Here is a 12,935-nt window from a genome sequence, read left to right as displayed (position 1 = left end):
TACTGATCTAGCATGAATTAATGAAAAATATTAATATAAAAAGCATATCAAAACTTTTCTCTGAATACTGAAATGAAATTAGTCTTTGCACTGGAATTCAGGAAATATTTTATGCTTCTGGTGTTAGCTATCCATTTTATGGAAGCTTTAAACAAAACCTTGGTCTTGACTTTCAATTAACAACTAGTAGTGACTGAATATGGATTTAAGGTCTGGGAAATGTGTAGTACTTGCAACTCTTAGGGCCTGACCCAAAGCCTGTTGAAATTGATGTGAGTCTTCCCATCAACTTCAATAGTCTTTGGATTAGGGCCTTTTGTGACTTTCATGGAAATAAAAGTAATCCAGCAGCCATCCTGGTCAGCCTTGCTTTAGGGTCCATACAAGGTTTTCTGTGGATTCTGTATATCAAGACCATACATTTTAAGACTCTGCTTGATGATCCCCTATCAAGGTTGAGCATTTTGAAATACTGACATTTCATCCCACCTCACCACCCCCATAATTTATGAGTTCACATACAAATTCAGGTAGAAAAGTTCTAATACATGAAATTGCATCCACTTAATATTGGCAATATCAGTCAATAACAATACATATTTGAATCATAGAGATATATGAAAAAGCAGTTTCTCCTCCCCTGGTTTTCACACCTCAACTGCTAGAAGAGGGCCTCATCCTCCCTGATTGAACTAACCTCGTTATCTCTAGCCTGCTTCTTGCTTGCATATATATACCTGCGGCAATCTGCCCCTGGAAATTTCCACTAAATGCATCCGACGAAGTGGGTATTCACCCACGAAAGCTCATGCTCCAATATATCTGTTAGTCTATAAGGTGCCACAGGACTCTGCTGCTTTTACAGATCCAGACTAACACAGCTACCCCTCTGATACTAAACATTATATAGATACTAAAAGAAGATAGTGCCAAAAACTTGCATTTAGCTGCTTGGCTTCAGGTGTTTACTGGGAGGTTAGATTAGGCTCACAGTTGTGTAACTAGCTGCTATGATAACTTCCTTAGAAGTTTTGGTCTCAAAGTACAGACAAGACTTCTAATGTTACTTTCCTTTTGTCTTACATTTTAGCCCCTTTCTTCTTTCCTTTTCACTGATAAAATCAGTTATGTTACACTTGCAAGGAAAATATTTCTATGAATCATAGGCTCCTTAATGTAAATAAAGTAAACCTTTATAGTAAATGTAAGGGAACAGTGTGCACTTTTTTGCATTTTTTATATATCCTACACGTTCAACTACCTCCTGCTAAAATTGCAAGTACCAAAGAAGTTATAAATACATACAAAGCAATAACTTTGTATTAAATCTGTCTCCTTTCAGACATACTGGAGCTCATTTGTATTTGTTATAATTGGAAGTTTCATTTCATGGTTCTTCCCCAACCCTTTGTTTTTCACCTTACCTTATTTGCATAATATTTATTTATTATCCATTCTTTGCTTAAATAAGCTTACCTAAGGTATTCAGTTTGTACTCACATCGCTGTTCTTAAAATTAAAAAAAAATTTAAATAAAAAAAAACCCTTATGGCCAAGATTTTCAACAGTGACTCATGCTTTTGGGGGCTCAACTTGAGAGATGCCTGGAGCCTGATTTTTTTTTAGATGGTGATTCCCCACCACTCTTTGAAGATAAGGTCCTTGAACATGACTAGTTGGAGACTTGGAAATAAAGGCACAAAAAGATCAAATCACTGGCCACTTAGGAAAATCTTGGCCTAAGAACATAACAAAACTTCATTTGCAGTTCTGTTTGACTAAAAACAGTGTCAGTTAATTCATTCTAGTGACGAATAATTTTGTCAATAAACTAGATATTTTATTTGATGTCAGAACTTGAAAATGAATAACCTCTCTCTATTCCAGCCCCGATAACATGGGGCTACTTGACCCAGCCACTAGTGACGGACGAGTGATTTTCTTCCTGCCATGGGAAAAGATGACTATTGCTGGGACCACAGACACTCCAACTGAGGTCACACCTCACCCAATACCTACAGAGGAAGATATTAACTTTATTTTGACTGAAGTGCGCAACTATCTGAGTTGTGATGTTGAAGGTAAATTTAATGAGCTTTGTTTTTCATGGGAGGGGTGCTGGTGTGTCTGCAGTGTCTGAAAGTGAAACTATGCTGCCACTAAAGTTTGTGTGATTTGATTTACCATGCTTTTGGTATTTTGGGACTTTATGTGACATAAAGGTCATCCTTACCAACATTTCAGGACAATACAGTTACTGCTTTGTCAGATGTACCCTTCATACCTTGTTGTGGTGGAAGATGTGGAACACTTGAGGGTACATCCGGCGTCAAAGCATGAGTTTATTGACCAGCTTCAACCAACTTTTTGTCTAGAAACAGTCCTTGACTCTTTCAAAGTCTTAATTCTGGTTTGTAATTTTTTTAACCACTTTGTCCTTAATATTTGCTTTTAAAAAAATTGGCACGTATCCAATACTGTCAGTTTTCAGTTCAGGAGAGGGAAGGCTTAAGGGCTAAAAGTCAATTTTTAAAAATAGAATGGTGATTGCTGGGGAGGTTCATTTGATATAGGGCAGATGGAAATGACCTGTTTGCATTCAGATTGGTGGTTTGGAAGGATTCATATCTCATTACCCAACCCTTTAGCCATCCTGTCCCCTTCACCGTTTTTAAAATGATTTTGTGGAAACGTTTGCATTAGCAGAGTTATTAAACTAAATCTGAAAAGCACTCTGCCTGCTGGGAATGTAACGGTGTCCTGTAGTTAGATTTAGGAAGCCTTCTATCCAGAGGCTGAAAACTCTAGCTTACTTGTTTATTCTTCCCTGAAATGGGTAAATTGATAGTTCTGTTTTTGTATCAAGTTAAGAAAAATGATCTATCCAAAAAATGTACCATCAAGTCTCTTGAGCAGAAGTTAATCAGAATGATGTGGTGTGCAAGGCAGGTGTTTGGTTGATTGAACTAAGCTCAGAGTATTGAATAGGATAGAATTTTTGCAAGGTATTTCACAAAAGTAGTTTTCTAGAGTGTTTAAAGCTTTTGAAGGAAACCCACCTAGGTGCATGCTGTTTTTCACGTATGCAATTAGCAGTGTTTATAGATTGCCTGTTATTGAATTAACAACTGTGCTGGCCGTATCAACTCACTGCAGACCTGCTTTTTTGCTGCCAGAGACAGTGCCAGGGTTATCAACTTACACAGGCTTGGATGTGTTCCAACTATTTAATTATAGTGTCACACATGCTGCTTTTCCTAGTTTCTTTAGTTTATAAATGTAATATGGTATCTTATTTCTGTGATTAGCACTTCATTTTGGTGGGTTAAACATGCTGGCAGAGCAACATCGATTCTGAAATCTATTCAGTGCTCTTTGGGGATATTTTTATAGTCTGTTATCGATTTTCAGTTATCAGTCATGTGAAAACATACCCCAAAATGCTTCAGCATAAAGCAAATCAGTCAATTTTTTCCTTTGTAAATTTAATAAGCAACACAATTAAGTTTTATAAAAGCCTCTACTGCTCTCATGTTTTATTTAAAAAGTGAAATGATTATAGAATCTACTTATGGTTTTAAAAATAAATAATCTAATGGTATAAACTGATATGATCTGTGCTAAACCTGTGTTGAAAAGAGATTAAATTTGTTATAACTTGGCATTTAATAATTTGGTATTTTATATATTATAAAAAATAACGTGGAACATCTTTTAATTACAGTAATTAAAAAAGATCCGAGGTCTACATCACAAAAAATATGGCTTTGCGGACTGATGGAAAAATTCAGGCTGCCTGTGCAGATTCCTTATACGGTCATCAATGCACTATGCAGGTGTACTTCTCTAACTGTATGTCACCTACTGCAGATATTCATAATGCTCCCATCCCCATGGTATGTAAGAGGAGTGGACTTTGTATCTTGCAGTGATTGGCCTCAGTGGATATGTCTACACTGCACCTGTGGCTGGCCCTGTCAGCTGACTTGAGCTAAGGGCTGTTTAATTGTGATGTAGACTTGGGGCTCGGGCTAGAGCCCAAGCTCTGGACCCTCCGCTTCATGGGGTCCCAGAGCCTTGGCTCCAGCCCAAGCCTGAACATCTTTATTGCAGTTAAACAGCCCCTTAGCCCGCGCCCTGTGAGCCTGAGTCAGCTGACACAGGTCAGCCTCAGGTGTTTAATTGCGTATAGCCATACCCAATAAGTCATGTGGCTGAAGCAAAGTAGTAGATGTTTTTTAGAGGCTAGGGTATGCTGTATTTAGTTATACCTCCGAGGGCCTTTTATTTTTACTATTTGATGCCTTAAGGTTTTATATCTGTTCTTGAAAAGTTAAAATTGGCTTTACGGGTATACTAATAACTGACAAGGAGCAAAGAAATAGCATAGATAAACATCTCACTGGTTGGCCATGTATTCTGATAGGATGGGAAAAATCAAGATAACTTTGTCTCTAACAGTGCTGAGGATGGGAAGTTTGAAATCCTCTTACAATATCTCTTGTACCCGAGAAGGACAGTTGAATATGGACCACATGGACTCTTGCTGATTCTGAAATGTGTAAGATGAGACCCTTTTAAAGCCACTCTGTAGTAATTTGAGAACCCAAGTAATATTGGAGGTTAGTCTGGAGCACAAGTTGTTGGAGTACTGGAGCTCTGCTAATAAAAATGCATTCAACCCATAGCTGTGTGTACACCTGGATATACTTGACAGACTTATTTGTCAAGATAAGAGCTTGGGATAGTAACCCAGTCATTTTAGAAGAATTTTCTAAAAGTGCATTGGAAACAAAATATCAGGCATGCAACAGAAAAAGTGATACCTAGAATGTTTAAATGTGAGAAGAGAAATTGCCCATCTGAAGTCAGAGACATGAGTGCATTGCACAGATTTAACTTACTGGTTGGTTTTCAAGCCTTTTGATTTTTCCAGTTTGGACAATGGACCTCTCTAGTTCTGGGTGCCTTTTTTCAGGTTAAAGTCTAGTGGGGTAAAATCTTTGACACTGATAATGCTGGTCTTTGATTCTCTAACCCTGCCCATTCCACTGCTCTAGAAAAATCTCTCCTGTATTTTAAATTACTTTCTAAGGCTGTGACTACATTTCAAACTGGAGATGTAATTTCCCAGTTCACGGAGACTGTGATAGGGTGGTACCCCACCCCAAAAAAGGAGCAGTAAAGGTGGGTCCTTCAGGCCTGCCTAGAGAGGCTGTAGGGAAGCAGTTAATGCAGCAGGCCCAGTTAAAAAGTAGCTGCAGGGCCTGAGCAGATTAGTTCCGGCAGGGATCAGAGGAATAAAGAGGGGTGATCCTTGCTGGTAGCTGGAGCTTAAGGGAGAACCAGAGACTGGTTCTGGTGACAGTTGCATTCCATAAGTGATAACTTCAGCCCTGCAGTAAGGGTGAAGAGGAAGGAGCTACATGGAAAAAGGCCCAGGGAATAGCAGCAGCAGCACATGACGGCAACTTATAGGGTCCCTAGGTTGGGACCCAGAGTAGTGGGTGGGCCCGGGTCCCCCCACTGGCAGGGTGGACTGATCCCCAAGAAGGGGATAAGGCTTGTTTAGAGGACCAAGTGAAGGGCAGGTATTGGAGTCTCCAGGAAGAAAGCCCTGGGGACATTGCTCTATCTATACAGGGGAGACACAGACTTAACGCTAGCCCAGGAGGGGCTGAGAACTGAGCCCAAAGAAAGGGCTGCAGATACGAAGCAGGGCACTGTGATAGGCCCTGTTGTACCTTTGTTACCCCAGAAGGGTAATGTGATGAGCCACTGAAGACCTGCCTGGCAACAGCCAACAGAGAGCACCAGAAAAGGGAAGATTTCTGGTTCGCACTCTGCCAACAAGAGGTGCTCATAAGAGGTGAGTGTCCCCCGTCACAATGGCATGCTGGATGTAGCCATTGGTGGTGCGAGGGTCTAACAATCCTGAGTATGTATTAAGGGTCTCGGATGGATGGTACTTTGGGCAGCTAGCCTCTCCCCCAACTTGCACTACTGTGGCTACACTCTATTTTTAGCGCATTATCTCAGTTATATCTAGAATGGGTATGTCTCCTCAGGCTGCAATTTACACTACCAGCTCTAGTGTAGACATACCCTAAGCCAACATACAGAGTAAGGTTTTAAGCTCCCAGTTTCATGTTAAACCTCTACTTTTGGGCAACATCCTAAGACCATTTGGTTGACTTACCCTTGTGCTCCAATCATTCCTAAAGTCTTGAGAGCAGCCCTGGTGGTTGTTTGAAGAATTTGCTAAGTGTTAATTTGTGACTTGATGGAGTGAAGCTTGGATACATCAGTTGTTGGTAGTTATTAATTTTTATAGCTTCATAAGTGTGCATGAAGATGAAAAAGAGATGTCCTGTTCCAGGGAATTTAGTCTTGATTTCAGTGGGAGTAGCAACAGGCCCTATCATATCCAGGGATTAAAATAAAGAAAAGGGGCAAGGAGAAACAGTGTAATGGAAAGACTGGGGTTGTTATAAGTTCCTTTTTCAAAATTTATAATTTTAACACGTTAACCTGAGGGACAAAAGTCAGTCAAGAGGGGCAGGAGTGATGGAGTGGAGCTCTCCACTGAAAGGCTAAATGGAAAAAATTAGAAGCTTTTACTGCTGGAAGTTTTTTGTTTGTTTTTGAGACATGGTAGTGCTGATTGTTCTCAGAGCAGTAACTGGGACCGTATATTGTCTCAGCTGTTTGTTTTTATATGATGGTCATATGATGTATAATTCACTCAGCTTCTGTCCCTGCTGGATCCAGCCTTCCTGACACCTTAGACAGAGAGGGAGAAAGCGAGCTTTCATTTACCTTGTTTTATCTTTCACCTTCCGTGTAACAAGGCATAACAAAAATAAAATAAAGCTACACAGTAGTAGTGGTGTTAATTCATCTAGGGCTCAGAAAGGCCCAGTGTGTTCCTTTATAATAGCCATTACATTCTCCTAATTAAACAGTTTCCTCAAGACGAGAGAACAGCAGAATGGCAATTGCACCATTTTAAATAGTGTTGATGACAATTACAATGTTGATTGAGACCAACTATGCTTTTCTGGTTTAAAAAAAAAGAAGAACGAACTGTCAAAGTGTTGTGGCTCTCTGACTCTTTGAGGTAGTCCAGAGGAAACTCTAACTCGAGGTATAGAACACAAATAGAGGGCTTAAGTGTGAGAACCTAGTGATTTCAAGGAAAACAACATCTTTTCCGTTTAAAAAAATAAAATTACTATTGTCCTGACCCCTCACCCTAGCAAAAAACCACCTGACCAATTCTCTCTGCCCACAGCAAACCATCACCAGCTCCACTCAACTGGTGAGAGATTTCCGGGATATGGAAACTCCCCCCTCCTCCCCTTCATCTCTACATACATCATGAAAGTATTTTGTGGAGAGGTTCAGCCCCTGGTTACTCAAATGCTGGACATTTGGTGGGGGAACCACTTTGTTTCTCCCTGAACCCCCACACCAGGACAAATATTTTGGTGGGGACAGTGTGAGACTCCAGGTCTCACACCCCTCCCCCCTTTCAAATAACAGGTATAGGCTTGGCAGGGAAGGATTTCACCCACACTTTCCCTTTGACTTTCTATTGCGGTCTTGGTGACCTCAAGATGCTAAGGTGCTAGGTAACCTTTGTGCAGAGAGCTGAAAGCATCATTAGCCTAGCTGGCCCAAAAGTAAGAAGGTCCTGAGGTGTCCCTAAATATTGCCTAGTGGATCACTGTGTTAGCAGCTGAGCTATTAGGAGGATCATCCAAATAATTTTTTGATTCTAGTTACCAATTGTTACTCAGCTGTTAATTAGGTGGTTTTGATGCACTAGTATGTGGACTGTTGCATGTACAAGTTGCTGCTGACCAGCTTTCTATGAGATAACTAAATAATAGGTCAGTGTGAAACATACCATGCAGCCACATAGGTTGCGGCAGTTAGAAATAGTTGTAAAAGGAGGGTAGTGAAAAGAAACAAGCAGGGTGTTTGTAGAACAAAATAAAAAAAAAAGTGTGCTGGAATTGTAAAATCCACAGGCTATCGCTAGTATCCTAATTTCCATCATATCTGAGGTTGTCTGAGCACATGACTGGGAGCCAGGAATCTTGGAATTGTAACCCGGGTCTGATACTGAATCCCTCTCTTGTCCTTGAGGAAGTCACGTCAGCTTCTCTGTTCTTCAGTTTCCCCATCTTCAAAATGGGAATAATAATACTTCTCTCCCAAGGGGGTTGTGAGTATTAGATAGGATTTCAGTAACATTTTACAGACACTGTTTTAAGACCTAGGATGTGAGCAAACTGAGGATGCATATACTTCTGTCCTTGCCTATCTGGCCTGTGTATTCGGGGGAGAAATGTAAACATTATTTGTGCCAGAGTAATTTTAAGAAAATGAAATCTTTGCTTTTAGTCAGAAAATAAGAAATTGATTAATTCTGAAGGCTTTTTTCTAATTCGGTTTGGCCATTATGTGCTTCTAAACAGTGAGAAGAGGAGATGTCTTGGCAGCATGGAGCGGCATTCGTCCTCTTGTCACAGATCCCAGCTCTAAAGACACCCAGTCAATATCTCGGAATCATGTTGTTGCTGTTAGTGACAGTGGCCTTGTTACTATAGCAGGTACTGGAAATCCATTTCAGATCTCTCATATGGCTTTGTCAGGATTCCCCAGTGTATTTAAGTCGAAGGCAGCGAATGTTCGTACAGTAGGTTTGAAGGAACAAGCGATATTACTTAGTTAGTAGCGAACAAGTGATTTATTAGTTGAAGTCCAGTAAGGATGAAACTGGACTAAGTGTGAAGTTTGGACAATGCAACACACTTCCACTAGTTTACCAAAACAAATTGCTTGCAGGTGGGAAATGGACAACCTATCGCTCCATGGCACAAGATACCATTGATGCAGCCATCCAGGCTCACAACCTAAAGGCAGGTCCATGTAAGACGGTAGGACTCTTACTGCAGGGGGCTAAGGACTGGAGTCCTACTCTTTACATTAGGCTGGTCCAAGATTATGGACTGGAAAGTGAGGTGAGTCAACTATATTTCTACTCAGTGTTTGTATTAGTTATCAATAACATTTTAAAAAAAACCCAGCAGCACAGCCTGTATTAAGGTCTCTCAAATTGGCGTAAGACTACAGTGTTTGGTCAGGGCAGAAATAATTGTATAAGAGAGAAATCCAGTCACAAATTTTCTTTGCTAGTGTAGTACTAAAAGCCATGTGCATTCTTTATTTCAGCGTCTGCATAATCACAAAGCTATGCCCTCTGTTTTTAAACATGTATGACAACCTAGGTCTTTGGCACCTCAAGCCCAACAAAATCTATTCTTCAGAGGTGATCACAGTAGCAGAAAGGAGCTGAAGCATCATTAGTCACTGCTACATTGATACATGCACAGTAGTGTTAGTGCTGGTCTAAGCATTCACAACGCAACTTGTTTCCTCCCACACAATCAAAATCTAATACCATCCTCAGCCTATTTATTACAGGCTATGGGAGAACTGACAGGACTAGCTTATATATATTCAGCTGTGCTTCGGAAGGTGCTGGGATGTAGTGTTCACTAAATGTGCTCCTGATTCTATAGGTGGCTCAGCACCTTGCTTCTACGTATGGTGACAAGGCTTTTGAGGTGGCCAAAATAGCCCAAGTTACTGGAAAGAGGTGGCCTATTGTTGGAAAACGCCTTGTATCTGAATTTCCTTATATTGAAGCTGAGGTATGTGAAAATGGTTAGCTTATCGTCGCTGTAATTTGTGGTGATTATTAGTCACCCTCCCTGTGAAGTAGGAGAGGGGGATGGTGACTATATCTGGCATGTAAACAGAAATTTATTTGAATAAAACATGGAATAGTTTTTTCTGAACTTTTATTAAAAGCATTTAGACATGTGAGCCAAGAAGCTTTTTTATATTGCAGCAAAAAAAGGGGGGCTTGCTTCATAGAAATCCATTTTCTTCAATCACTTAAGCAAATTATGGCCTTTTGTGCATGTACACATAAGGTTCCATATCCGCTCCCTCCAGTGCTCTTGTTCACCTTACCACCCGATTTACCAGAGCTTCATGCTATTTTTTCCCCTCATTCTCATGTAGGACCAGCCCTTTCCCATGTCCAGACACTGCAGAATCTGACATTTTTTTTATCTTTTTATCCAATTCTAATATCCTAGATTATGTATGGAGTAAAAGAGTATGCGTGCACTGCAGTGGATATGATTTCACGTCGCACTCGACTGGCCTTCTTGAACGTGCAAGCAGCTGATGAAGCCCTACCAAGAATTATTGATATAATGGGGAAGGAACTTCACTGGAGTGAACAGAAGAAAAAGGTACAAAAGGCACTTTAGAACTGGAACTTTTTTTAAAGCTCTCTTGTAGAGCCCTGTGCAGGATTTTTTTTTTTAATCCTGCTCCCGCATTGTTTCTTGCATTTTTATCCTGCTCCCTCCCACAGATCCCGCAAGAGAGAAATTTCCCCATGCTACTAAAAAAAAAAAAAAAACAACAAAGAAAAAAACAAAACAACAACAACAACAAAAAAAGCCCCACATGGTCGGTTAATATATACATTCAGACACAATTTTTACCAATAAAAGAATAAAACAAATCTTTCTTAAGCCATATAAATATATCCTTTAACCTCTGTACTAATAGACATAAAATCTTTCTATCCTTCACTTAAATTAAGAATTAAAATCTTTATTTTAAAAAAAAGAAAATCTTGCTTTACGTTGCAGAAATTCTATTTATGACAAACTGATAAGAGATTGTGTTTTCTCGACGATTACCACAGTCTGTTTTTTGCCCACTCAATCCCGCCTGCAACAAAATATGTTTAACCCACTCCTGTTAGTATGGCAGTGGGTCCTGTGGGGCATGCAGAATCCCAATCCTGCTGCAGGGCTCTACTCCTTGTTTTCCTTTATCAATTTCAATCTTAACAAATGCGTGTCTACACTGGTTTAATAGAACATTGCAAATGCCCTTTTCTTCCCACAAGAATCATCTTTTGTCATACATCATTATAAAAGCAAAGCTATCAAACCAGTTCCAGCTGGTCTGAATAGATCAGACTCTATAGTGCTGCTTAACTTAAAAGTGGAAGTAAAATTGGAGGTTTCACCCTGTTCCTTAGTGGACACTGTGTTCAACATGAAATTTGGCACAACTGTCCAGTCAGTTTGCGAGACACAAAAATTGAATTGTAGGAGTGTTTCAAGTCAGGACTGCTGTTCGTTGGTAGAGCTGTGGAAGGGAAGCTTGCGTGGCATTTGCCCATTGTTTTTTCTTTGTATCCCTCTTGTCTTCCTTCTCCTCTCTTATAAGGCTTCCTTTGTGAACTGATGATGAAGTTGGGCTCGAGACCACTATTGGCCTCACTAATAGTCCCAAAGTCATCTTTCTCTCTCCTTTCCCTCATCTCTGAGAAGCCATTGAAATGTAGCGATATGGGACCTGGTCCGTATGGGGACCAGGTGGTGATCATCCTTCACTTTCATTGGAAGATGAGTGACCAGCCCCTTGCAGGATCACAGGCTTAATGCTATAAAATGCGCTTGCACCATGAGGAGTAGTGTCAGGGAGAAAAGTGCAGTAATGTGGGCTGGCTCATTCACTTAGAGCTAGTGCTGTGTCCAAGCAGGATGCCCAGGTTTGAGCTTGATTCACTCACACCTCTTGAAGAAGGCAGGACCTGCATGCATGTTGTGGTTCTCTCAGCTCCCAAGAGAATGTAAAGCCTCCTATTGCTCGTTCATGATACCTTTTAGCCACTTAGAAGTTGTATTAAAGTTCAGAAAGAAGCTCATTTTACTCCTGAGGGCATTCTTTGTTTAAAAAAAAAAATCTGTGCCAAAAAATTAAAAATTCTGCGCACAATACTTTAAAATTCTGCAAGTTTTATTTGTCAACCAGTAAATGCAGAGTCTCCAGCATGGCAGTGCATGAAGGTGGGAGATCACCCTGCAGCCTCTTCCCCCTCCCCCCATCCTGGGGATACGGACTCAGTGGTAAGGCTGCACCTGACCCTGACACAGCACAAGGCTTGGGCCTGTCCCAGAAACACCCTGAGGCCCTGCCCCTCTGTGCCAGGCGTACCAGGTGTGGGGCAGGCAGACGTAACCAGGCAGAATCCAACTGTGGAGAGGCTCTGTGTGTGGGGATCCAGGTGTGGGGTGAGAGGATTGTGTGGGACAATCTAGGTGCAGGCAACTCAGTGTGGGGGTCTAGATGTGGGGGGATCTGGATGCACAGAGGCTCATTGGGGGGGTCCAGGTGCAGGGGCAATGGGACTCTGCAGGGGCTTCCAGGTGAAAGTGGTTGGGGCTCAGCAGAGGAGTCTGGGTGTGGGGGGGGGTCTCAGCAGGGGAGTCTGGGTGCTTGGGTAGTGGGGCTTGGTGGGGTGGGGGATCTGGGTGCAGCTAATTGGAGGTCAGTGGCATGGGTGTCTGGATGTGGGGGCTCAGGGTGGTGCAGGGGTGTGGGGCTCATCAGAATGGAAGTTTGAGTGCAGGAAGCTCAGTGTGGGGGTAGTCTGGGTGCAGGGGTTGGGGTCTGGGTACAGGGGGCTTCAGATGCAGGGGTTGAGATTCAGTGGGGTGGGGTTCGGGTATGGAAGACTAGGAGGGTTCTGGGTGTATGGGGTGAGGCTTGGTGGGGGTGCCTGGGTATGGGAGGTCCAGATGCATGGGGGATTGGGTGGATGGGGGAGCAGCTCCCCGTTCAGTGACCCCTTCCCCTCCCTCCCGCAGCTGAGGAGCAATGGGGGCAGAAAGCAGGAGATGATGCTGAGCTTCCTGAAGCTGGAAGAGGTTTCTGGGTATGTCTGACACAGCCCCAGCCACTTCTTGCAGGGGAAGAGGAAGGCCCATCCTTTCCTGTCTCCAGTCCAGCTGGGATTAGCAGTTGATCCCAGCTCATGGTAGGAG

General features: G+C 41.8%; 1 protein-coding gene across 9 annotated transcripts in view; it reads left to right on the top strand.

Annotated features, from left to right (window-relative positions):
- The window catches only part of GPD2 (glycerol-3-phosphate dehydrogenase 2), a 111,002-nt gene that overhangs the window by 86,953 nt on the left and 11,114 nt on the right, over window positions 1–12,935 (top strand). For all 9 annotated transcript variants that reach the window (XM_039494963.1, XM_039494970.1, XM_039494962.1 and 6 more), the window contains 5 exons: window positions 1,888–2,081; window positions 8,487–8,621; window positions 8,857–9,032; window positions 9,594–9,725; window positions 10,179–10,337. In XM_039494963.1, coding sequence (XP_039350897.1) covers window positions 1,888–2,081; window positions 8,487–8,621; window positions 8,857–9,032; window positions 9,594–9,725; window positions 10,179–10,337 — 796 coding nt within the window. The remainder of the gene's footprint in view (window positions 1–1,887; window positions 2,082–8,486; window positions 8,622–8,856; window positions 9,033–9,593; window positions 9,726–10,178; window positions 10,338–12,935) is intronic.

The sequence above is a fragment of the Mauremys reevesii genome, linkage group 11, assembly GCF_016161935.1.
Source record: "Mauremys reevesii isolate NIE-2019 linkage group 11, ASM1616193v1, whole genome shotgun sequence".
NCBI lineage: Eukaryota > Metazoa > Chordata > Testudines > Geoemydidae > Mauremys > Mauremys reevesii.
Note: the sequence above shows the minus strand (reverse complement) of the source record. Positions and strands in the feature narration are given on the sequence as shown.